We start from the raw sequence: 23879 nt of genomic DNA on the forward strand, positions 1-23879 counted from the left end.
AAAATTTAGTTTTGCCTACTAGCGATGAAAACAGACTTAAAATGGAACTGATGTCTGTCAGAAAGAGAACAACATACCAAAAATGATGTTCCCCTTCCCTTTAGAAATCAGGAATTCCAAAATGGTATCTTAGTATTTTAATCTTATACGTAACAATCCAATAGTAACTTATTAAAGCATACTTTATCTATACAAAGTATCAGTTGCTAACTACTAAAGAATACTATAAATCAACATAATGAGAATGGAATTATGAATAGTAACGATGGTAGAATTGACATGAACTGCAAAAGATCTCTGAATAGCTGATTACTGGAGGCTGTACTTTTGGAAAGAAAGTTGTATGAAAGTATATTTTGGAAATCATTGCCATTCCAAAGTCAAATTCCACAAAACAGAAACAATATGCAAGCCTAAAATATGAATGAACAAGTTTTTTTTGGTGCTTGGAGACTGATTATTTTAAGAATGCATTACCTTACAATGGCTCAAATGTATCAGAACTTCAGTAATTTTTTTAGATGGATATGAATGCGTAGATGGTCAAAAGACTTCTGGACAATGTCCTTGGCAATCAGCTCTACAGAGTCCTGCAAGAGCAGACATTTGGACAAGATCCCTGGGAATATACTACAGGTAGTTAAGGTGGGCAACAAATTCCACAGTGAGCACATAGTCACATAAAATCTAGATATCTACATTCTCCTGCCTTTTCCACAAGAGGGGTTGGATTTGTAATCCTCCTGAGTCCACTTTTGCTTTACTTGCTAAATGATCCAGCAGAGAAAAACATACCAAACTTGTGGAATATAGCTCTACAGGATGTAGTAAATGGTCAGGAGCCTGCATGTGTTCCAACTCAATCAAAGACTTGTGTGACCATGAAAGGACAGTTTTCCATGATTAGCTATTATAAAGCAAAGAAAGAAACAACAGACAGAAAGGAAAGATATGCTCGTTGCCTTCTTTTTTGTTGTTGTTGCTCTCATGCTCCTGGAAAGCAAAGTTAAGCAAACAAACCCTGAACTCATTTTTTCATCAGACATCTCTCTGTCTTAGAGATAATGCTGAAATCCATCTCTAGTTCTTCATTATGTCCATATATACAGCTTTGGAATGATAAACGTACCCTCTCTCACAGATCTCTCTTATCATAACACCCTTGGCATACATCATGCAACCCAGCTAACCCAATAGCATATTGTTATCTGCCATAGCATGCTGAATTGACCCATCCTTAGTAAATGTATTTAATACTTAAAAGAAAAAATTTCACATGATGCAGAAAATTACATTAAATCTAAGTCTTATAAATATGGTCCTTAACAAAAAGCTTTCCTACACCTTCAAACACACCCAGCATATAGAAAGTTAGAAGCATATAAAATACTTCAAAAGACTAAGCAATTGTTAAAAAGAAAATAGAGCAAATTTTTGTTACACATACTATTTTTTTTTCTTTTTTAATGTGGCAATGCTTTGTGCTTTATCAATGTAAATTACTTCCTCTGTCCTTTCCTGCCCTTTCTAAATCCTTGAGCAAGCTCAAGGAGGAATTGTACCTGTATGATTCTTAGCTTTTTAATACATAAACTGTTCCAGCTTGCCTTATTTCTCTAGACCTCAACTACGGAAGGGTTCTATGAATGATTTAACAGTAGACTTCCTGTTTTACAGTTCTATTATGAAATTTGCAAAAACAAAAGCATATTTTGAAAAAAGTACTTAGAAAGTCTTAAAAAACCAATTAATAATGGTACTCAAAAAAAAACTGAAAAGAATAGAGATGATGCCACAGCTAAATTTTCATAGAATAACCTTGTTACAAACATTTTTTAATGCAGATTTTTAATTTTTGATAGACAAAAAGCAAGATAAGATAGTCAGCATGTAGTTAGAGTGTATAACATGATTATATGACAAGAGTTGCTAGTTGAATCCTAACTCAAAACAGGGCTAAATATGACACATTGCTCAGGGCCACGTTCATCCGCATGTTGGTTACCTCTAAGGATTGAAATTCCATAGTCTTCTTGGAGAACTTAATTAAATATTTAACCACATATATAGGGGTTATGTAACACGTTCGTTATTTTTTTTCCCCAAATGTGTAATTAAAATTTAGTTTCAACATGTATCCATTGCCTGTTGGCCCATCATAGCATATAATTCAAATTCTTGCTTTGTCTTATCTATACTCTCACCTACTAGGGAAACATAGCCAGTAACAGGATTCCTTTATTCTGCTTTGCAGCACAACTTCAGCTCTACTGAGCTTCACTGATGTCAATTTATTCATACGAGACCTTCTACTTGCTCTTTACATTTCTTGCTGGTTTTACTTTCAGCTGTGCTTTGGCTTTCTTAACTCTATATTTGTTAGGGAACTGTGATCAATAAATTGCTGGATTACTTGCACCAAAGTGTATTGCCCTTCATCGTGTTTTAGGATGGTTAAAATCCACCATGCCAGATCATACATCATGCTGCTTGCTATTGCAGAGATGTCCCATTTACTTCAACCCTATAATGTGCTAAACATACTCTGAAGGACAGACTGAGTATCCTAATTTCAAAAGTGCTTAACATAGAGCAGCTACAAATACCTTAAAGCATGAGGAAAAAAAAGTTATTTACAGAACCAACTACAAGAACCATCAATCACGTATAGGTTAAGTTTCATAAAGTATGTATTATAATATCAAAGCCATATTAATTGCATCCATTCCAAATACTTCCTAAGGAACAAAACCTAAAATATTAGCAAGTGCAATAAATAAAGTTCAAAGATATCAAAAAAGTGTTACCAAAATGGTAACACATCCAGACTCAACTGAAATCACTCTGTTTTCCTCATTACAAAAATATAGTTGTGCTAACGTTGGTATACTGTCTCCCTAATGCACTGTCATTATTAAAAAAAAGGAGAATTGCAATGTAGGGGCTACATATGAAATTGTTTGATGTCAAAGCACCTACTGAAGTAAAAACTTAAATTCAAATGACTTCAAAACATTTTTATCTTCTGGGAAGAACATATTTTCTCCTTCCCAACTACTTTTTTTTTTTTTTAAAGTTATTTATAGACAATGACAAATAGAGAAAAGTGAGAAGCAGTTCTGTGTTAAGTAAAATTCATTCTATTGATTTTGTAAACAACAAAAAAAATAACAAGGCTACAGTGTTCTTGAGAAAGGTAAAGCAAAGGAGAGAAAAAGGTCTAGAGAATAATTCATTCTTGCTTTCTATGCAATATTTAAGTTTCAAGACCAACTAACAGGAAGAATTTATTTGGAGAAACGCTGACATCAGACCAATTCAATTGGTGTAGCATGGTATTAAAGATACCGAGTCACCTAAACATAATACTGAAAATCAGCTTCTTCCATAAAACTTCCACAGACACTGAGGACAAAGCTAGGTTAGAAGCATAGCTGACACGATGGTATTGTCACAGACTAACCCCTAGAAGAACACCAGTGCTGCTAAAAGTTTGAAACTGCCACAAACCTCAAATGAGAAAAGTCAGGGGCATCTACATTGTACAGCCCTGTGTGTTCATAACTATATTGCTAGCTGTTTTCAAGTTAACTCAAAGAAGCAATACTTCTATGACAATTTTAGTGGTTGACCACATGGAAAACACTATTGGGAAAATAATTAACACATAAAAGTCTTTAATCCAAGGTAACGTGCAAGTAAGTAAAGGAAAAAAAAAATATGATCACCAAGTGACAAGTAATTTTGGTATATTTTTTAAAGAATTCTAGGGACATCCGATCATGTGTGGCCATGATTTAGAAACTACAAATCTAAATGAAGCAATAAAAAGGTTACAATGAATATCACCATTCAGAAAGCCTTTAGGGGTTTTATCTTAGTTTAATTATAATCAGCTCTGAAAGGAAAACTAAGAATAGTAGTTTTAAAGAAAAGACTGAAACTTGCAACAAAAAACCCATGTGATTGGTATTAATCATTAAAATTAGAACTAAGCAGTCTCCTTCCCTCTGCCCCTAAACATTTCTCACCAATTTGGGATCAGTTTCTTCATTAAGAACTGCTTCATTTTTAATAAGAGCAACTCGTTGTGCAAACCTGCAAGTTGATATAGATTCCTAGAAAAAGAAAAAAATCTCGGTTATCTTAACACCCTGCAACTATAGCAGACTGCTGATGACCTTGCTGAACTAAGTTTCTTTTTGTGTGCATGAATACTCCCATCCAGCACATGGAGTGAAACTGCAGCCTTAAGTATTGTTCCCTCCTTTGAGATCAGCTAATACTTACATGCCAGAACAAAAAAAAAAAAAATAAATGTGCATCCCTAATGAATAAAACCCAAAAAACTGACCTCCATTAGCCAGGGGTTACAGTCATGTTTAATCAGCTGTATGATAAAGTTTTCTGGGTCTTGCTATTGTAAGGATAAATGTAAGAGTTTACAAATCTAAAAATTAAACATTAAGAGAACATCACTATAGGTACAAAATGGTATCACAGAATCAAAGTAATTTTGTAGTAACGTAGAAATAATGTTTAACTTTCCTTTTGTAAGGATGAGAATGAAAGTATATACGCTTGAATTTAAAACTGTAATAAAAGTCAAAAGATGAGGATATTTTCTTAACTGAAAACTTTTTTTTTTTTTAATATATAGAAATAACAAACAAACCTCTATGTTTCTTTTGTCTAAAGAGAGAGTTGCAATCATTGTGGTCATGCAGTTTCCTCCCAGACTGTCCCTTAGCACCGAGGTCATCATGGAGTTTCGATAGGGAATGTGGGATCTGTTTTTCTCTGCAAGTGCAATTATTACCTGGAACAACAGTAGAAATAGAAAAAGCATTCAAATTTACCTATCAATAACTGACATAGGAAGAGAAGAAAAACAACCTGTTTAGCAACTGAAACTTCTAATACAGTAAAAGTTACAACTACGCATGCAGTTAGCTGAAAAACTCTGATTTTATTGGTATAACTTTCACTTCAGCTTCATTGTGTCTGCATCTTTGTAGGCACTGAACCTAAAAGCCAAATATGGCTAATGTTATTACATGCTAGCTTTACAGTCACTCAGCAGTATGGAAACTGAACATAACATAAAAATAACAGATTTTCCTAAGATGTAGTAACTTACTGAAGATACCTTTATCCTAGAATAATATTAAAGTAAAATATGAATAGTATTCATGTAGAAACTTCCCTAACATTGGCTGAAGCACACTTTTAAATGACACAGTCTTAAGGCACACGGTTCTTAGAGAGATCAGTCCACTGATTTCCAAGAAAGTGCCTTGAAAAATGCATACGCTATTAAAAGAGTGCACTATTACAGTGTACCACCAGAGGAAAACAACAACGCTGTTTGGCATATACGTCTTGGCCAAAAAGGAAATGATACACCTAACATTCTCAGCTTTTTACATTATGGGACCTGATCATCATTAAATAAAAAGCTAAATTGTTTTTCAACAGACTGGGGGGTAAAAGATTTGAAATGATAGCTGCCCAAGCACTGTACTTAAAAAAAAAAAAAAAAAAAAAAAAAAAAAAAAAAAAAATCACAACTGTAGTTACATGAGCTGTGCAAGCTATTGTAAGTGGCTAGGAGTTGGTTTTCCTTCAGTAAACATTCTATAGCTCCATACATCTTTTTTAATACAAAAAGAAAAATTGTTGCTTTAGAAAATTTAGTACTAATATTTTTGTTGGCTCCTTTATCTTAAAAGTCTTCAAAAAGTTCAAATTTCTTATTACTATAAATCTTATGCCAGCAGTCCTCGGGGGAGTCGATGATAATATGAAAATTATCATCACGTAAAGGAATCTGAATACAGTTTCCTGGATCCAGGTTTAAAAATCTTGTGTACTACAGCTCATTAGATGAAAAGATACTATCTTACATACTAAGTAATATTCCAAACTAACATACATATTGTATTAACTTACACTAATATAGAGCATATATTAAATAAGTATACTCTCAGATTCTTCTGTACGGAGATTACAATCCAAATTGGTAAAATATGATAAGAGCCAGAGGGAAGATATCTTACTTCTGCTAATAACAGCAACTATGTTCAAGAAGTTCAATTTTTGCTGAAGTTTGTGCAGGAAGTCTGAAGCTCAGGAAGAATTTGAGCTTTCCGACACTGTGCTGAAAATCTACATAACTATCTCTCATGATGCTGAAGCCTCTGTCACATACAAGAGTCACATAACTCAGGAGAAGATGGCATTAAGTCCCTCAGGTAAAACCTCACCTAAATCAATTTCACAATCCAGTCAAGAAATCCGTAAAAGAAAGGTGGACAAATATAAAGGATAAGGAAATTATGCTCTTTAACCAAGTGACAGAGACCAGCGTACATTATCCAGAATCCAGAACTGACCTGAATCTTCTAACAGCCAGCAAGGCGTGATAACCATATAATTGGCTTATTCTGACATGATTTAAAAGGACATTCATTATCATTGTATTATGGAAAGATTATTATTATTTTTGATATTGTTAGGTCTGATCTTAACAGACCTTAATAATATTACTGAACAAGGACTGCAATATGATTATTTAAATCACAGTTTAAGGCAGAGAGTTTCATTTCAACCAAGTGAAATAAACTAACTTGAGACCTCATTAATCTGCTAAACCTGAAAGTTATCAGATATAGCATCACTTTTTGTAAAATTGCACCCTTAATGAAGCATAACAGCAGAGAGCAGTTACAGTCACTCACATATAGCTTAGCTTCAATGAAAAATTTAGGAAAAGCATTAAGCAAAAAATAAGATTTGAGACTTACCATCAGTTATTATGTTATGCTCAAGAGTCCCTGTTCTTGCTTGTATAGCTAATGCAGCCCTGTGTTTTAATTACTAAGATTTAGATAAATCAGAATTTTATTTCAGATAAGGAATGGTCAACTCAAACACTTTTAGAAACTGCAGCAAATACAGTCTTGATCAACTGAATGTGGAAACCAATATTAAAAACACACTGAACATTGTTCACTGGAATTGTAGTAAAAGTAAACAGCTTCATGCTGTTTGAACTTTACCTGCTCTAAATAATGTAATGATAAGTTGATATATTTGGCTTCTGTCAGTAAATGACCTCCAACTCCAGTCTTTGCAACACGCTCTGATCCTGCAAGGTCTACTAAGTGCAACTTAGAATGTCGGATAGTTGGAGATCCAGGTTCCTTACTAGAGATGTGAATAGTGAAAATGCAGTGAGATCGAGTTGAGGCTTGGTTCACTGGGGTCTACAACAAAAGAAAATTGAGAGTATTTAATGCTTATTTAATATATCCATTTTGCTTTTCATATCTTTAAAATTAGGAAATTGTAATTATCTAATTCATGAGCTACTTCACCTATAATATCCACGCAAGAAGAAACCAGGAGGTTTACCCACTCACTTTCCAGTCAAGTGCTTGGATAATTTTAGTTGAGACAAACTGTACTGAAAGCGAGCAGTTATGCTTCTGTTCCTTCTGAGATATTCTATTACTGAGGACATCAGCAAAGCAGCTGGCCTCACTATACTAAGGAATGCTACTAGTAAAGGACATACAGATCACAGAGCATTTTAATAATTCCTGATCACCAAGTGGTTACCTTTTGCCCTGATATCATTGTGAACAGCTCTTCCCTCCCCTCCTTCTTGTTCTGTTTTCTTATATTCAAACAGGTTTGAATGTTAAATATTCTTTGAAAGCTAAAATGCATAATGAACACATCTGGAGAGATACAGAAAACAGTTAAGCTTGTTTGTTAAAACTCCTTTCTATAAAACTGTCAGACATGAAAATTCTCTACTGTTCATAAATCAGAATTTTCTGTAGTCTTCGTTTTGCTCTTCACATACTTAAAGACCACCTTTGAGTTGTCCTTGATCACCCTTGCTAGATTTGATTCCAAGCAGGCCTTAGCTTTCCTGGTCACATCTGTGCACACAAACTTCACTTCTATATTCCTCCCAAGCAGCCAACCCCTTTTCCATATTCTACTGGCTTTGCACAAAACCTGGCTTCTAGTTTTCAATCTCATTACCAGAATTAGTTCATTTTAACCATTTTGCTAGATATCAGCATAGCTAAGAATAGAATTTTCTGTAAAACTTTAGACTAAAATTTTCATTTTTTCAAAAAAAAATTAACTTTGCCAACTCACAAGTTTACATATTATGACTGAATTTTGACAAAAGGTTTAGCTTTGAATATATATATATGTATTAAAGAGTCACAGAATTATAAGGACTGGAACCTCCAGAGTCCATCTAGTTCAACTTTCAGATACGTATTTATATAGTTCCTGGCATACTTCTTTAGTTAGAAATATGGAAATTATTGGCCACTTTTTAGACTCCTTACTTTCTTTAGTTTCCCAATACATTTAGGATGGGGAACAAAACTTAAAGCAACACCCACATATTTATTTTTATCTTCAAGTGATCAGATACCATCACACATGCATCTTCCTTTTAATAATAGCATCTAAAAACTTTTAGTTGTATCTGCTGTTAGAAATATAAAAAGAATTCTTATTATGCTCATTTTATAAATGGCAAATGGATTTGCAAATTGCATATTTGAATATGTACTGAGATTAAAGATTTGCTACACCAATCATTTTTATTTATAAACTCTTACAAGTAAAGCAGCATTGTTATCATGATATAAATATTTGACTTGCAAAAAAAAAAAAGGTAGCAAAGTAAATTAATAACTTTATTTTCGGTTAACAACTAAATTAAAAAAGTCTAAAAAAATCCTGATTAAATTCTACAATTTGATCTCTTGTCTGCATGTTATTTCTGTTATACTGGAGCAACTATTTTCCAGTCATATCTAGGGATTCAATATACATTTGCCAACACATTACTTCTTTTCCCCCTACACTCTGCTTTGATATGAAGCATGCTAGATGTTCAAATAGCTTGCCAGCAACACGTTGAAGATTTTTTTGTTAATTTGATAAAAACAGCTCTTAACAGAAAAACTGCAAGCTGAACATTCCTAGTAATAGGAATAGCTATTACCTTTTGGTTGAATCAACTATAGTTCAATTTTCCAGCACCGATCTCCAGCCCTGGTGCAGCTTGCTGCTCCTCTACAGCACCAGCATAACTGAACTGGTACTGGGAATTGATCCAGTTAAAAAAAAATAAATGCCTGTAAACCACCTGAATCAGCTTCTTGTAGCAATCACAGTGCAGATGTACAAAGCACTTGTACAAGAATAATTGAAAATGGCAGCACAGAGTGTATGAACAAGTAGGTAGTGACCAGGAATAATTTTATTAATGCTGCAAGCTTAAACATCTGTAATAAAATTACAGTCTTAGCTGTATTTCCTAGCAGGGTGAAACTCAGCGGAAAAGTTTTGGTTGTTTAGCTAATACAGATAAGGAATTTTGGAATAAAAAAAGGCAAACCACTGGCTCTACTTCCAGATTTCTAAGGATCATTCCATAATCCTGTATAGCATATTAGAATACAGCTACATGATACGATGCCTTCAGGGACAAAGCCAAACAAAGGGGCACCGAGTGGTGGCATGGAAACAAAAATAAACAGGTTCAGAGAAAGTTACAGGTCCATGAAGTTTGAAAAGCAAGAAAGCTCTCCTAAGAATAGGTAAAATACAGTCTGTACAACAATTCTGATTTATTTATTTTACTATGAGAGCTCTGATTTTACTATTTGCAGCTTGGCAAAACTGGAATGGATATTCTATTTTTGCAGCTCTGAAATCTCAGGAAAATTAAAATTTAAGGACATTCTTCACTACAATCATTGCACGAGTCACACTGCAGTGCAGACAAGCCTAAGCCAGACTAAATATCAGTATGAGTCTAGCTTTGGAAACACAGGAGATGAGGAAAAGCTGCTAAACGTATTCAAGAAACAGAAGATCATACTTCAGAACAAGCATTCTTCAGTTTCACTGTGCAGTAAAAACTCATGTATTTCAATATATACTTTTAGTAAAAGCTGTTTAACCCCAGCAGAGGGGAAAGAAGTTAAAAAAAGGAAGAAAACAGGCCTGAACACGTAGTTTCAGAATTCCAAATGTTAGCTCAGTACAACATTTGCACTATTAGGAATTCATTGTCTATGGCAAAACACAACTTGATTTTTCATGTTAAAAGTAGGTTATGATGGATTGGTCATTAGATACTCCATTGTTTTCTTCTCAATTTTTTTTCGAATGTAAAATGAATGAAGCTGATTAGAAAGTCACTGCTTAGAATTCTAAACTGTTATTTTAATACGGTCCTTCTTCATAGTGGTATCATGCTTTAAACAATGCACTGGTAGAAATGAACTGTAAAAATGTGTATCTCCATTTTGCTGTTCTCATATAACAGAACCGTAAAGAACCCTCACAGGAAGTGCAAGGCACAAATTTAAACAGACAACAGTTCATTCAATTTCAGCAGACACAGATGAGCCCTGAGCATGTCAATAAAGAGATTGGGCTGCATGACCTCAAAAATCTCTTGCATATACTTTCCAGTATCAGAGCAAACACTGCTGCTTTACCACAGTGTAATCTGGAAGGAAACAATATTTTACTGAATACCTGTTTTACTATAAGAGTACATGAAAAGCACAAAGCAACAGAAACGTCAGTGTTTTCAGTCCAAAATTAAGGACATTTTAAAATATTTTTACAGTCATATATGGAATTTTTGACCATCGTGATTCAGGTGTTTAGGGAATTTGAAAATAGAAAAAGCCAAACAAAATCTGCTAAACAGTATCTCAGAACTTACTACAAAGTTCCTTCAGTGGCTTTTGGAGATCATTTTGGCTTTGTTAGCAGTATTCCAAACATATGTATATGAAATCATACTCACTCTAATTTGATGAGATGAAGGGAAAAAAAGAAGAGGGGAATGGACTGGCTTTTAGCAGATGGTTACTATTGTGAAAGCTATATATAGAACAACAGATGAGCTGCAGTCACTTTTAAAGAAATTTTTTTTTTTTTTTTCCATGAATTCTGTGACATTATAAACCACATAAGCAGACTTCAGATTCTTTGTGACATCCGTGAAAAATACAAAGGAATTAATAGGTCAACTGTTGCTGCCCATTTGTGGCATGGTAAAAAGAGGAATTCAGTAACATATCTTTCAAGGTCACATTTTCATAAAGCAACATTGTTTGGTTTGATGATGGAAAATATAGATAAGCCAGATTTCCAGGACATGCAGTCTAGTTGACTTTTCAACAAGATCTGGGCAGACCTGGGGCTGCTGAAATTAAATAAAATGTTTTATGCCACGTAACTATTATATATTACTATTCATACAGCAGTTACAAGAAAGTGGTTTCTAATTAAATGAAAACCCACTGGGCGACCAAATTGCAAGAAGCATCCAATTTGGATGCGTCTGTCAAGCATTATCATCTCACAGAAGGTCTAGAAATTGTTGCAGCCCAAGTAATCCACCTTTTCAATTGTATCTATCTTACAAGAAATGATGCATTTCCCAATCTTCTGTTTGCTGAAGCTAGTATTACAAGTGTTTTTAGTACAAAGAATAGTAAGAAACTGGAGGCTACTGGCCTCATTAGGGTTCTTAATGACCGAGGCCTTTAGAAGGAAAAGCTTCTTAAATTGAAAAAATATATGAAAGACTGAAAACAAGCATTAGACCTACACAAGCTGCCACAGTCTGGAAGAATGTATTGATTATAGCTGCCAAATACTCCCAGAGAAAATGCAGAAGAGTTCAGGACAGCTGAGACAAAAAGATCTCACAAGCATTAAATGCAGCCATTCAGTCTGTATCACAAACTTAACTTGGCTGCTTAATATTGCTTCAGTGGAATCTTTTCTTCTTTGAATCGAACTGTTCAGACACTGAAAAGAATATGATTTTTTTTTGTATGAGCGAATTAGCAAAAAACCAATGCACAAATGAAGGAAGGTTGATCCCCCTGTTTATGGGAATAGCCCCATTTTCTTGAGAGAATGTCTCAGTGGAAAGGTACAAGTTTTTATTTTTCTCTGTGCTCTTTTTCATTATCAAGTGTTTAACAAGGACTGGTAGAAAGCACTGAGAGCATCCAATGCAGATACCAAACAGACTTCCTCTGGTCTCTAGATACTACCAGATGGATTACTGAATAAAGGAATTCTGACAGATTTAGTCCTTTTACAGTTCAGATGGCAAGAAAATAGCTGCTGTGTACTACAAGGTTGATAAGAAAGCAGCTTAATGCTACCTGTTTTTCTGGTTGAAATTCATCCTTAAAATATTCTAATGGTTCATAGAAGAGTACAAATTGCAAGGTGAAAGGAGCAGAGACCCTTGTGTTGGAAAGCAATAAGTATATCTGCCTAACCCTTCAGGTTTCTACAGAACCATATTATGTGGGAGAGTTTGTAAATTCAAGAGTAGGAAGTTCCTGCCTTCATATTTGGTAGATGATTGAGATCTTAGCTCTTCTTTAGTTCCCTCTGATTGATACAGTTGAAGTGGAGGGGACTTCTGGAAGTATTTAGGTATGCTTGTCACAGTTACAATTGCAAATTCATTGCTATGAAAAATACAAAGTAAATGTTATCTGACTTCCCTGATTTTGAAACCCAATGCTCTATGTCTTACCATTGCATAATCACAATAAGTACAGTTTCCCCTTTAGAGCATGGTAACTGAGGTAGCTTTAAGTAATTATTTCCCAGGGAGAATATTATTTACATTACACAGTGCCTTTTATCCATATGAATCCTAGAGCATTTTAAGGACTACTCAAAGCAATATGTATGACACAGTAATTGCTTTACCACATACTGAAATGAAAGCACCTGCGCTGAAATGCTGATGCCATTTGCTGCTGATGTTGCTATACAGCAGGCTTGTAAGAGTAGAAATAACTTAGCAACTGATACCAATGAGCAATCTTGGAAAGCAGAACATTCTAATTCATTACAGAATGAAGCTCTAACTTGGATAACACACTTTCTTAGCAAGTGTCACTAAATCTGGTACGTTCACATGTTCAAATCCTGTTTTTTGTATTTCCTCTAGAAAGCAATGAATTCAAACACTACCAGTGGCTCCCTAAATATACTTTTGAGAACAATAATGGACAGTAAAAATAAAAGAAATGAGTCCAATTCACAGGTCACAAGTCAGTCCCCATAACTATCCTTAAATGTTTTAAAGTTTCCTTCTTTCTTGAAAAAACATACTTAAACATTGCCAAAATCTAACTGCTTCTCCCATGAGTACTTTAAATGTTTTAAATGATGGAACAAATACTGTGCAGTATACACTGTCTTCCAAATTTAAACAATGGAGTATTATAGTTGCAAAACCATGGAGTAAAAACATTTCCTTCCACAGTAAAATGAAGCGATTCTTCATTAGAGGAAAAACAAACGCTAAACATACCCACAACTGTAGTATTCAAAAGTGTCAATCTCACAAAAAGATTTTAAAGTTTTGAGATTGATATGTGCTCCTGGAAGGCTACTGTCTCTACCTTATTCTGCTGTTTTAAAGGAAATACTAAAAAGAACTAAGAAATAATTAAATCACAGAGGTTCAGTATATTACTCCAAAGGATAGCGATAACAAGAGCTTCTGGTTTCAAGATATTAGAAAAGAACATTTAAACTGAAGGCATATTAATAGTATATATACAAAAACAAAATGACTGTGAACATTAATGAAAACTAAACGAGCTTTTTAAGATGCCTTTGCTACCAGTCATATATGCAAATTAATTTTTGAAATACCTTGTTTGCTTGTATCTGAGCTATCTAATACAATTGATTTAAAAATGTAAATATAAATAAATTCATATTTTTCCACTAAATTACTGCTGAGATCCTTATGCTTTCAAACAGTACAAGAGACTATGCTTCGTAGGGATCACACAAATGAAAGAGCAGCCAACACAATAATCAGTATTTTGAGTTTGTACTCTTCCCATTTCCTCCTGGCAAAATATAAGAGAAACATTTCCTATTTAGATTTTTATGTTAAGAAGCATTTATGCATTCAGGTTTTTTGTTTTTTGTTTTTTTTTTTTTAATTTTTTTTCATTTCTATAGCCCATAGCACACATCAAAGCTGGAACAAAGTATTGCTCTCATACTGGGCTATAAAAATCAACTCTGCACTAATTAGAGCAGGTTAATATCCCCCCCCATCCCCATCCCCCCCCATCCCCCCCTTACTACCTACATGATTTGTATGGGTAAGAAGTATCCTGTTTTAAGTTTTCTTTTGGGTTCAGTTATTTAATGAATAAATGTAGCCTACAGAATATCTTGAAAATTATTAACACTTCTTGTTATTACAAGGGCAAAAATACAGCCATAAAGCCCCAAGTAACCATTCTTATTTTCAAAACAGTACCACAACTTTTCAATAAAGGATTACCACAGGGCTAGGCTATTAGACTGCCATCCTGCCACATTTCTTATTCAATCCATGGCAGTTATTTTAGTCCTAAATTCCTCATCATTAAAAAAAAAAAGTGATAGATAAAGCAGTTTTGTTTACTTACTTTTCTATTTAAGTTAACTCACCTTATGTCTTTTAAAGCTTACTTCAATAGAGTTTTCATTTTTTCTGAGGTCAGGAAGCATTACCACAATTCTATTAAGGTTTAAAAACGCGAATCTCTAGAGAACTTATAGTTGATGTCATAAACCTCTATCTTAAATCACATAATTTATCTCTAATTTCTGAAAACATTCACTCCATTAAGTCATATCACAAATTACTCCCTTCACCTTAGGTCAGAAAGGCCAAAGGATAACAAGTGGTAAGCTTTGTAGCATCTAGGGAGAAGCACCACTCAGAAAACTCTCTGAATTGAAACATACCTGTCACAAAGCAACAACGAGATAACTACCTTAAAAAACCTCTACAATGAAACCCACCTACATAGTCTTTTTTTTTTTTTTAAATCACATTAGCATTTACACAAAGTGTATATTGCTGCAATAAGCAAGAAAATATTCCCTCAGCATGTTGGTGAACATTTTTTTTTACTACCCTAAGTTAAATAGTACTACAGAAAATTTTATTGCATGTAGTTAATAATAGTAAAAGATACTCACATTAGTGAATTTTCTACCAGTGTTATTGACAAGTTTCCAGATTTCTGAAGAAAAAACCCACCACAATGCATAGCACTACTTATAATTTGTATTCAAACACATCTTCATCTGTATCACCATATGAACTAGCAGCCAGCAACAACAGAGAGCTACTTACTTGACCCTATGCTTCAAAATTCTTCCTCCTCACTAGCTTACTACATACCTCGTTAGTCAGAGAGGAAAAAAAAAAAAACAACCAGAAAGCAAAAAAACAAACAAAAAACCTCTAGCAGATTCTAAAATGCGATTAGCTGCACTACAGCAAATAAATACTAATGGTACTGTAACATGATAGAAAACACAACAGTGAAAACAGAGCAGCATGATCCCATACTACAACAAACAAGGGTTCACTCAAACATGACAGCCATAGATGCAGAAAATCCAGGAAAGAAGCTGCTTATCTGCAAAAGTCCTTACCCATAGAGGGATCTCCAGCAAGACACCCTTACCTTCACAACAAACCCTTAAGTGATGTCTGGGAAGGGGTGGAGTCTGGATCCACTCCTTCCAGTCATTGCATGCACCTGAGTTTCCCCGAGGTGGCCCTGCCTTCCCACCAGGTGCTCAATCATTGGTTTGAACCCTCAGTTAGCATTCCCACTACCCACCCATATTTTATAAATGAAAAAACACATTTTTGTTTTCCTTGTTTTAATTACAGCATATTATTTAATCAAAGGCCACCGTTCAGAATCACTAAGGAAAACAAAGTGAAAGTTATAATCAAAGAAATGCTTTAATTACATTGTGGAAACACACTTTTAAAGGAAGAATTTCACATTCATTTCTGAGGACTTCCAAAATATGAATCTTTTGAGGAGATGTTTAGAAATGCTATAATTCTTTTGCAGTCAATTAAGATTTGTAGGAGCAGTTCTTACCTCAGCAATCATTCTGTTAGTGTCTCCCAAGAAGAGCAAATTTAGTGCTTCCTCTTCATTGCTTGCTTGCTGAAGAGATAGGTTTTTCAGGTGAATGTTCTGGTCCGGGTCTTCCATTATTGTCACTTTTCTATGTGATAGGAAGAAAGAACAGAGAAATAGAATTACTGTACAGTTAACTTTGTTCTCTATTTTTATTTTGATTGCATTAGAAGGTAACATCTAAAAATGCAAAATAATCAAAACACTGAAAATATCAAATGGTGAAGGCATAAGTGAAAGGAAGTATTTTTTTTTAGTTTTATACTACCATCTTTTTTTATTCCTTTATCCAAATGGAAAAAGAAATTATAAAAGCTATGCCTACTGGAGAACACTTCAGAACTGTTTTTTGGTAAGGTAGAATGAAATCTCAAGAATAAAATGTTAGATGAATCATCACAAACAAATAATGAGTAGGGCTTCTGTCTGCTATTGCCAGTTATTAAGCACTAATGAAGCGTAAAACTTAACATAATTATGATGAAAAAAGAGGGATAGAATATTTCAGGACCATCACACCTGTAGCCAACATGATTCTAGTAATTTGCATTTTTTCAAGACTATTTCTCTTCTCATTCTTTGAATGCTGCTAATTAAAAATGTAAATGATTCTTTTCTTCATTAAAAGCAAGCAAATAAAAATAGGATGTTTTTATTTATTTCCTCTGAAGCTAGAAATTTTGTAAGATGTACCTCTTCAAGCCTTATATTTCAGAAGGTAGTTAAAAGGAAATGGCCTTAATCACAAAGATGTGGTAGATACTCTATGCTTAGAGGCATTCAAGGTCAGGCTGGGCTAAGCTTTAAGCACCCTGATCTAGCTGTAGGTGTCCCTATTCATTGCAGGGGAGTTGAACTATATGACCTTTAAGAGACCTTTTTAACTCAAATGATTCTACGATATAGCAAAACTCTAAGAAAATTACTTACCATCACTGAAACTCTTTCTGAATTACTAAACAGATTTTTTTTACATAAGAAATTTTTCTTTTAATCGAGTAAGTGAAAGTTACGCTTAATTAGCTTTACTGAGTACCCGTTAGGGTCTCCTAAGCTAGTGCAGCCTGTAATATCCAAAATACAAGTCAAGTAGTTGCATTACTGAATTTGGAAAGCTCACTGAGTTAAGGCCATTCAAAGTGTTAGTAAGTGTAGTAACTGTGTTAAAAGTGCAGTAACTGCTGAGTCAAGGCCTTAATTACTGATGGAACACCTGAGGAAAGGAGTGGGTCAGCCCTGGATGCACAGGTGAAGGCAATTCAACTGTGCAATCAGAAGGGATGGAGCCTGGTTGCACCTCTCTTAGACCCTATTTAAGGGCTGACTACCCTTAGGAAAGGGTGGTGGTTGGTTTTTTTTTTGTTGTTTTTTGTTTTCCTCTCTCCCTCTCCTGGAGGTTCCTGCTTTGTGGAGTTAGCTCCTTGGAGCTAACTGTGAGCCTATCTCTTCAGAGATGGGTGAGCAGTCCTTATTCCTTTTGTTGTAACACAACACTTTTCTATTATGTCTGTCTCTGTTGTCACATTTCTTGTACCACCTTTCTCTTGTGTTGGTCTTTCTGATAGTTACATATGCAAATTATAAGGATAATGTTAATGATAATGATAATTATAAGGATTTTCCTGGAGGAAAATAGAACTTTAAGTTTAAAAAGGATCTTTTTCTGTATCAACAGTAAAAACAAGAAACACAAACAAAGAACAAGAACCCAACAGTTTATGTGTATGTGTATTTAAATATATAAACATGTACATATTTGAAGATCCTTAAGGTTAACCACAAGAGGGAGTACAGGGCTTGAGTTTTTATCTGTAGATGTTTATTGTGCATTAATTAGTCCAAGCTACCTCAAAAACATAAAGGTTAGATTTTTGGTTTGGTGTTTGTCTATTTTTTTTTTTCTGACAAAATTTGCAGAAACAAATTATGCAGCCAAGCAGTATTCTGTAGTATTACTCTTAAATATTACAGAAGCTATTTATCCTTTGGTCAAAACATTGGAGTGGATATACATAAATAATCTGAACATGTTGCAATGCACGTACTATTTTCAGAAAGAAAAATGCAAGTAAACATAGACACACTGTTTCTCTAGTAAGCATAACAATTGTTTTTACAAGTATGATTGCTGCCTGTTTAAAGCCCTATATTTTTGTGCTCTAGGATAAAATAGCCCCAATACAGTTATAAAAACCTGCTTACTCAACTGAGAACATAACTCTGAAAGCACAGTTCTGCTCTTGCATATCAATATTTTGATAAAGCTGTGTCTGCTTTAATGCTGTCTGTGCATGCCTCACATACTAAAGCCCGTAGATTTTTTTAATTAAAATACCATGTCTTGATTAATTTTAAAATTTTCAAACTGTACTGTAAGAATCATCTCCCTCTTTTTATAATACAGGAAAGCAGTGTTGCTTTAATATGAACATTTGGCATAGTTCTAGAACTTTTAATCATACTACAATAGTTTTTCTAATAATTTCCAAACAACAAAGATATTAGCTTGAACAAAAAGCCTTGGAAGATTATTAAAATAAAAAGAAGACAGTAGGAACATCCCAAACCATTGACAACTTCCTATACAATAGCCTTACAGCTATTAGGAGGATTTCCAAATGGAAGTACAATTTTTTACATCTTAAGAAGCATCTGTTAAAACTGTCTCAAAATGACAAGTTCCAAAATAACAATAAAATGATTTATTTTATTGCACTATAAAATTACTGTATAATATGATGACAGAATTTTATATAGCTTCCTATAAATTAATGAAATGTTTAAATTTCATAGTCTTAACTTGGATCTTGCAGGAACAGCTCTGTTAAGTTTTCCATTATGACTGAAAGAAGGCAAAGAAAAGATTTTGTTTTCTTTATAAACAAAGAATTGTTTCCATTTGGCCTAATGGATGGGAATCTGTAGCAGATTAGGAAACCTGTAGGATGGTGTATGGGAACTGCTGAGTCATGGCCTGAACCTCTGATCACCTGAGGCTAGCAAAGAGTCAGCCACATGAGCACAGGTGAAGGCAATTCACCTGCGCTGCTGGAAGGGGTGGAGCCTGGCTGCATCTCTCCTAGACCCATTTAAGAGCTGGATACCAGTGGGAAAAAACCTCTTTTGGAGATCCCTCCTCTGGAGTTTTGTAGCAAGCCCAGGATGTGGGTAAGTATTCTATCTATTCTCTATTTGTTATTATAATCTACTTAGCCAAGCTCTCTAGTTTATTTTGTAATTATAACATCTTTATATTCATTGATTATACAGATGTGAGCAGCATTTTTTGTGCCTTTATTAACTCAGGCTATTTCCTACATCTGCTGAGCTGCCATAATGTAAGAGAGTCTTACATGAGGAATACTTTCCTGTATGAAATTCACGTTACTTGTAAATATTGATGTTAAAGTTTATTTTGGTTTGTTGATAACATCTCACCAATTTGTATAACAAAAAAAATTTAAAAGTTCTGGAAAGCAAATGACAATTTAAAAAATACATTTCATACATTTATATCTGTCTTTGGGGCTTAAAAATGAAGATATCTAAGATAAGATTATATCAAAAACTTGATAAACATCTAAAAATAATGAACCACAATGATATAATTATATACGAGGTTATATAACATTTACGACTATAATTAGCGGAATACAGTGATACTACCTCAGCATGAGAAGGAGACTGTGCAGATAATAATAAACGTAATAGCTCAAGAGGCCAGAAGGGAGAACTTTCTCCACACAGGATCAACTCCACTCTGTGCACCATGTCATGAGAAAATAAATTCTGGTTCATTCAATGCTCCATGAACTCAGTGCACCTCAAATATAAAGGGACGAACTCACTGCCTACATTCCTCTCTCAATTCTATCTTATTTAAGCAGTTATCTTATTATGCTATTTGTTGTCAGGTCTTTCTTACTGAGATGCAGAAAGAACTCTGCACCTCCTCTTTCTCACCTTGCCTTGGCCCAGTCCAGAATGAGTTAAAACTGAGACATGAGATTAATAGTTCACACATGAATGAAATAGAACTTACAAAATTAATGGACAACTGTAATAATATAATTCATAATAAAATATTTGTTGAATACCGAAGTGTTTCATTTAAAAGTAAAGTCTGAAACAGGACAGCAGTAATCTGAACTGATTTATTTTGCCCCACAGAGAATGTAGATAAATCACTTCAGAAAGCATTCATTGACTTCTTCCTAACCTATTTGTTTTGAGATCATTCAAACATAATGTCATATACATACAGACATAATTACATACATGTAATGTGTAAAATAATGTCCATTCACATTTAAAATGCAATATTTTTAAATTGTAATGAGCATAATCTTTGAGAAACTGATTGAGAGTGGCTGTCTGCTATCTCTCCATTAATAAAGGGGAAGGGCTGACACTTCAATCTAGAGTTTATAGGCAAGGAACAGGTTAATTTGCATCAAAAAGGAGATTAGTGGAAATTATCAAGTTCACTTGTACATAGAAAACTGTCTTGAGCCTTTATGATTTTGTGTGGTGTTGGGTGTTTTTTTCTGTTGAGCAACAGTATGAGAGATTGTCATATTTGCTGTTTCCGCTTTACTTGTCAGTAGTTTAGTAACTCTGTAGGCCGTTGGAGGCAGGTGAAGAAATAGAAGAGTAGAAATTATTCGAAGTTGTTGTTTAATATGGTAATTTAGAGTAAGTGAAAATATCCTATACCAACTCCATGATCCATGACAGTTCTGCATGTTACTAATATGTTATATCATCATTGGTAATCGAATAATTTAGTTGGTTAATAGCTTAAAATCTTTTGTTTTGTGGAATTCTCTGAAATTAATATGTAGTTTAAAAAAAAAAAACTTTTATCTTTCTGAAGTATAAGCTAGGAATGGATTCTCAGAGGATTCGATACAAACTAACCAGTTTTGTTTGCTTGTTGTAGTTTTTTGAGTTAACCTAAAGCATACTAAGTTGTATTTCTGTATCAAAGGTGATTTTTAAAGCATTTTGACCCACAAATGGGGAAACACTTCTGCTGGCTGACAGGTCAGATTAACTGCTGTCCATTCTCCTTGTGAAGCAGTTCCTCAGCTACTGACTTACAGACTCTTATTTTAAGATAAGCCAGCATTAATTTGTCTTCACATGCATGAGTGTCACCTGCCACAATTTGGACAGTTAAAAGTGGCAAATTTTTAAATTTTTTATATGATTTAGTCTATGATTTACAATTCAACAATCTCAGCATTTACGTTTGTTTTATTATTTAATGTTAGGAAAATTTCAAGTTCTTAATAAATAATACAAACCAGTTAGGAAGAACTTATACCAATGGATTATAACTGAAGATAAATTGATTTGATTCAGTATCATAGAGCTACGCAAATCAGACTGTGTAATGGGAAACCTGTTAGAAGACAAAGCCTCTTGCAAAATCTTGGAGAAAAAGAGCTTCAGAAAAACTCCTAATTTAAACAGTCCTGCAAATCATTTATCATAGAAACAAGAGATGGCAGTCAGAATTCAAATACTCATTCATCACCTATATTCTACAGTAGTAGTTTCATGCCTTTCGTATACTTGAAAACAATTTTAATTTTTATTTTCTTGTATAAGCATGGAATGGAATTATTGATATTAAATAAAACTTTTACATTCTAATAAGTCAATTGAACTGAAGCTACATCTGAATAAACTTCACCTACAGTGTCACAGAACTTAAAAAAATAATCCAGCTTTCTACAACAAGAACAAGTTATGCTTGCAAACTAAGGAATACTGTATATTAGGCATTAGGGTATTTCAAAAGGTAATTTTTATGGACTACATGTAAAATCATAACAACTAAACATTTAGAAAACTTTTTTTCCTGTTAAACTAAATTTACTGGGGTTTAAAACTCATATTTGTTTATGTACCTACTAGAAACATGATTGCATTAGATCTTGTTAATGAGCCTGACATATTCAGTATGTTCTTCTTGTAAACATAGAATATTGTTACAGTGCAACTCATGAAAATGTTTGTGTTGTAAAGACTTAGCTCTTTCAAAAAATACAAGCTTGCTATATATAGTGAATATTGTACATTTAGACTGAATCCAAAGTTTACATGGCTCCAAGGAAGAGTAAGAAGCAAAAAGAAAGCATCTTTTCAGTGGAAGAACATAAACGGACATGAATAGTTGGGATGCATATCTACATATGTATAAGTAATGACATAGAAGAGCATGCAGTCTATATTCAACCATTTGTCAGAATCTATTTCCAAAAAAAAATTGAGATTTTTTTTTTAATGAAAGCCTTGTCTCATCTTGAATTGCAGATGAATTTAGAATTCCAGAACTAATCATGCAATCTTTAGATACAATGGGCAATTCAAATTTTTTTGTCATTCAACTCTACCTTAAAAATCAATACTCTTTTCATGCCCTGGTTTTCAAATATTATCAATGACTCTGTTGTGAAAATATTTTAACTTTTACTACACAAATATCATCACTGTGTTTATACCTTTCATTAAACTGATAAATTATATAACCATTAACACAGAGCTTCCTAGGCAGAATTACCTACCTCTGAAGCAAACTGCATCCATCCCATCTTTGCAAGAATGTAGATAACAAGAACATTCCAAAACAATCTGCATACCTACTAAACTAACTAATCTTTTGTTTCCTTCTCTAAAATAATATAATTCTTCAATATTTTTTTGTCTATTGTACATAGTTGGGAGAATATCGTCACAGGTTGCTAATATTTATAAAGCTACAGAAAAACAGCATTTGGCTTTTTATTGTTCTCAAAAGCCTGATGATCCACGGTGGAATTTAAAGCAGTGATATTAAACAACTTCCTGTTAAAGTAAAATAAGCAATAAGGTTTTAAAAAAATATTCCTATGAAAAATGTGCTTTCAAAGAAACCCGAGTAAATTATATTCTTCTGTACTTTGCTTACCACCAGTACAACCCTAAAACGTCTTAAATACATAAAATTCTCATTAAAAAATGAAATATGTATCAGGTAATAAACACTTAATATATTTTAAAGTCTCTGTAACTGCTATTTACTTTGCAATTTGCAAGAACATGTCCAAGCAACTAAAATATAACTGATCATGTAGTTACGCTTTATGCAATTTCTCTCTCATTTTATTTCAGGCCATTACAATTTATTTCTAAAAGTTTAACCCCTGAATATCTTAAAAATAAACAAATGTCTTATTAACTGAATAATTTTACACGATCTTAAATATAAGTGATGAAGGTGTATATTTATTGCAGAACACATACTTTTTGACAACAGAGGTACTGAAATTGTAATAGCCATATATTAGGTCACACTGAAAGCAATACCTCCTATTTATTTCCAAGGAAGCTAAAAACAATACAAAGAGCAGAATAGTACTATTTGATAGAACAGCTTCTCAGCTGCAAAACACTTTTTCAATGTAGTCATCACTGTTAGCTATGCATTTTTACTGGCAATGAATAAGAGCCTGCACGCAATGCTCATAAAATTTAGCACTTGATGGAGATGACCCTCTTTCATAGCTGCTATGATGACAGTGTTGCTAGGAAAATGTTGTCCATTCAGCCCATTCTTCATCAGCCCAAACAGACAGAAGTGAGAAAGTACCAAACCTGGACTATACAGTGGTTGTGGTAGGACAGCCTGGCCAATACTAGCCATGTGTCCATGGTATTCAGATTTGCATGCAGCCTGGCATTGTTGTGTTGCAAGATAAAGGTTTTCTTTTTTCTCTGGCCCGATTTTAAAAGTTTGAGTCTTCAGCTTAGTCAGAATCA

The 23879-nt window shown here is 33.8% G+C and overlaps 1 protein-coding gene across 2 annotated transcripts in view; it reads right to left on the bottom strand.

The window, feature by feature from the left end:
* The window catches only part of KIF6 (kinesin family member 6), a 141757-nt gene that overhangs the window by 103326 nt on the left and 14552 nt on the right, over positions 1-23879 (bottom strand). Inside the window, exons 6-9 of one of the 2 annotated variants that reach the window (XM_048935127.1) lie at positions 16029-16158; positions 7062-7268; positions 4676-4819; positions 4032-4118 (exon numbers count right to left, since the gene is read on the bottom strand). In XM_048935127.1, coding sequence (XP_048791084.1) covers positions 4032-4118; positions 4676-4819; positions 7062-7268; positions 16029-16158 — 568 coding nt within the window. The remainder of the gene's footprint in view (positions 1-4031; positions 4119-4675; positions 4820-7061; positions 7269-16028; positions 16159-23879) is intronic. The other variant, XM_048935128.1, reaches the window with a different exon arrangement.

The sequence above is a fragment of the Lagopus muta genome, chromosome 2 (genome assembly GCF_023343835.1).
Source record: "Lagopus muta isolate bLagMut1 chromosome 2, bLagMut1 primary, whole genome shotgun sequence".
NCBI lineage: Eukaryota > Metazoa > Chordata > Aves > Galliformes > Phasianidae > Lagopus > Lagopus muta.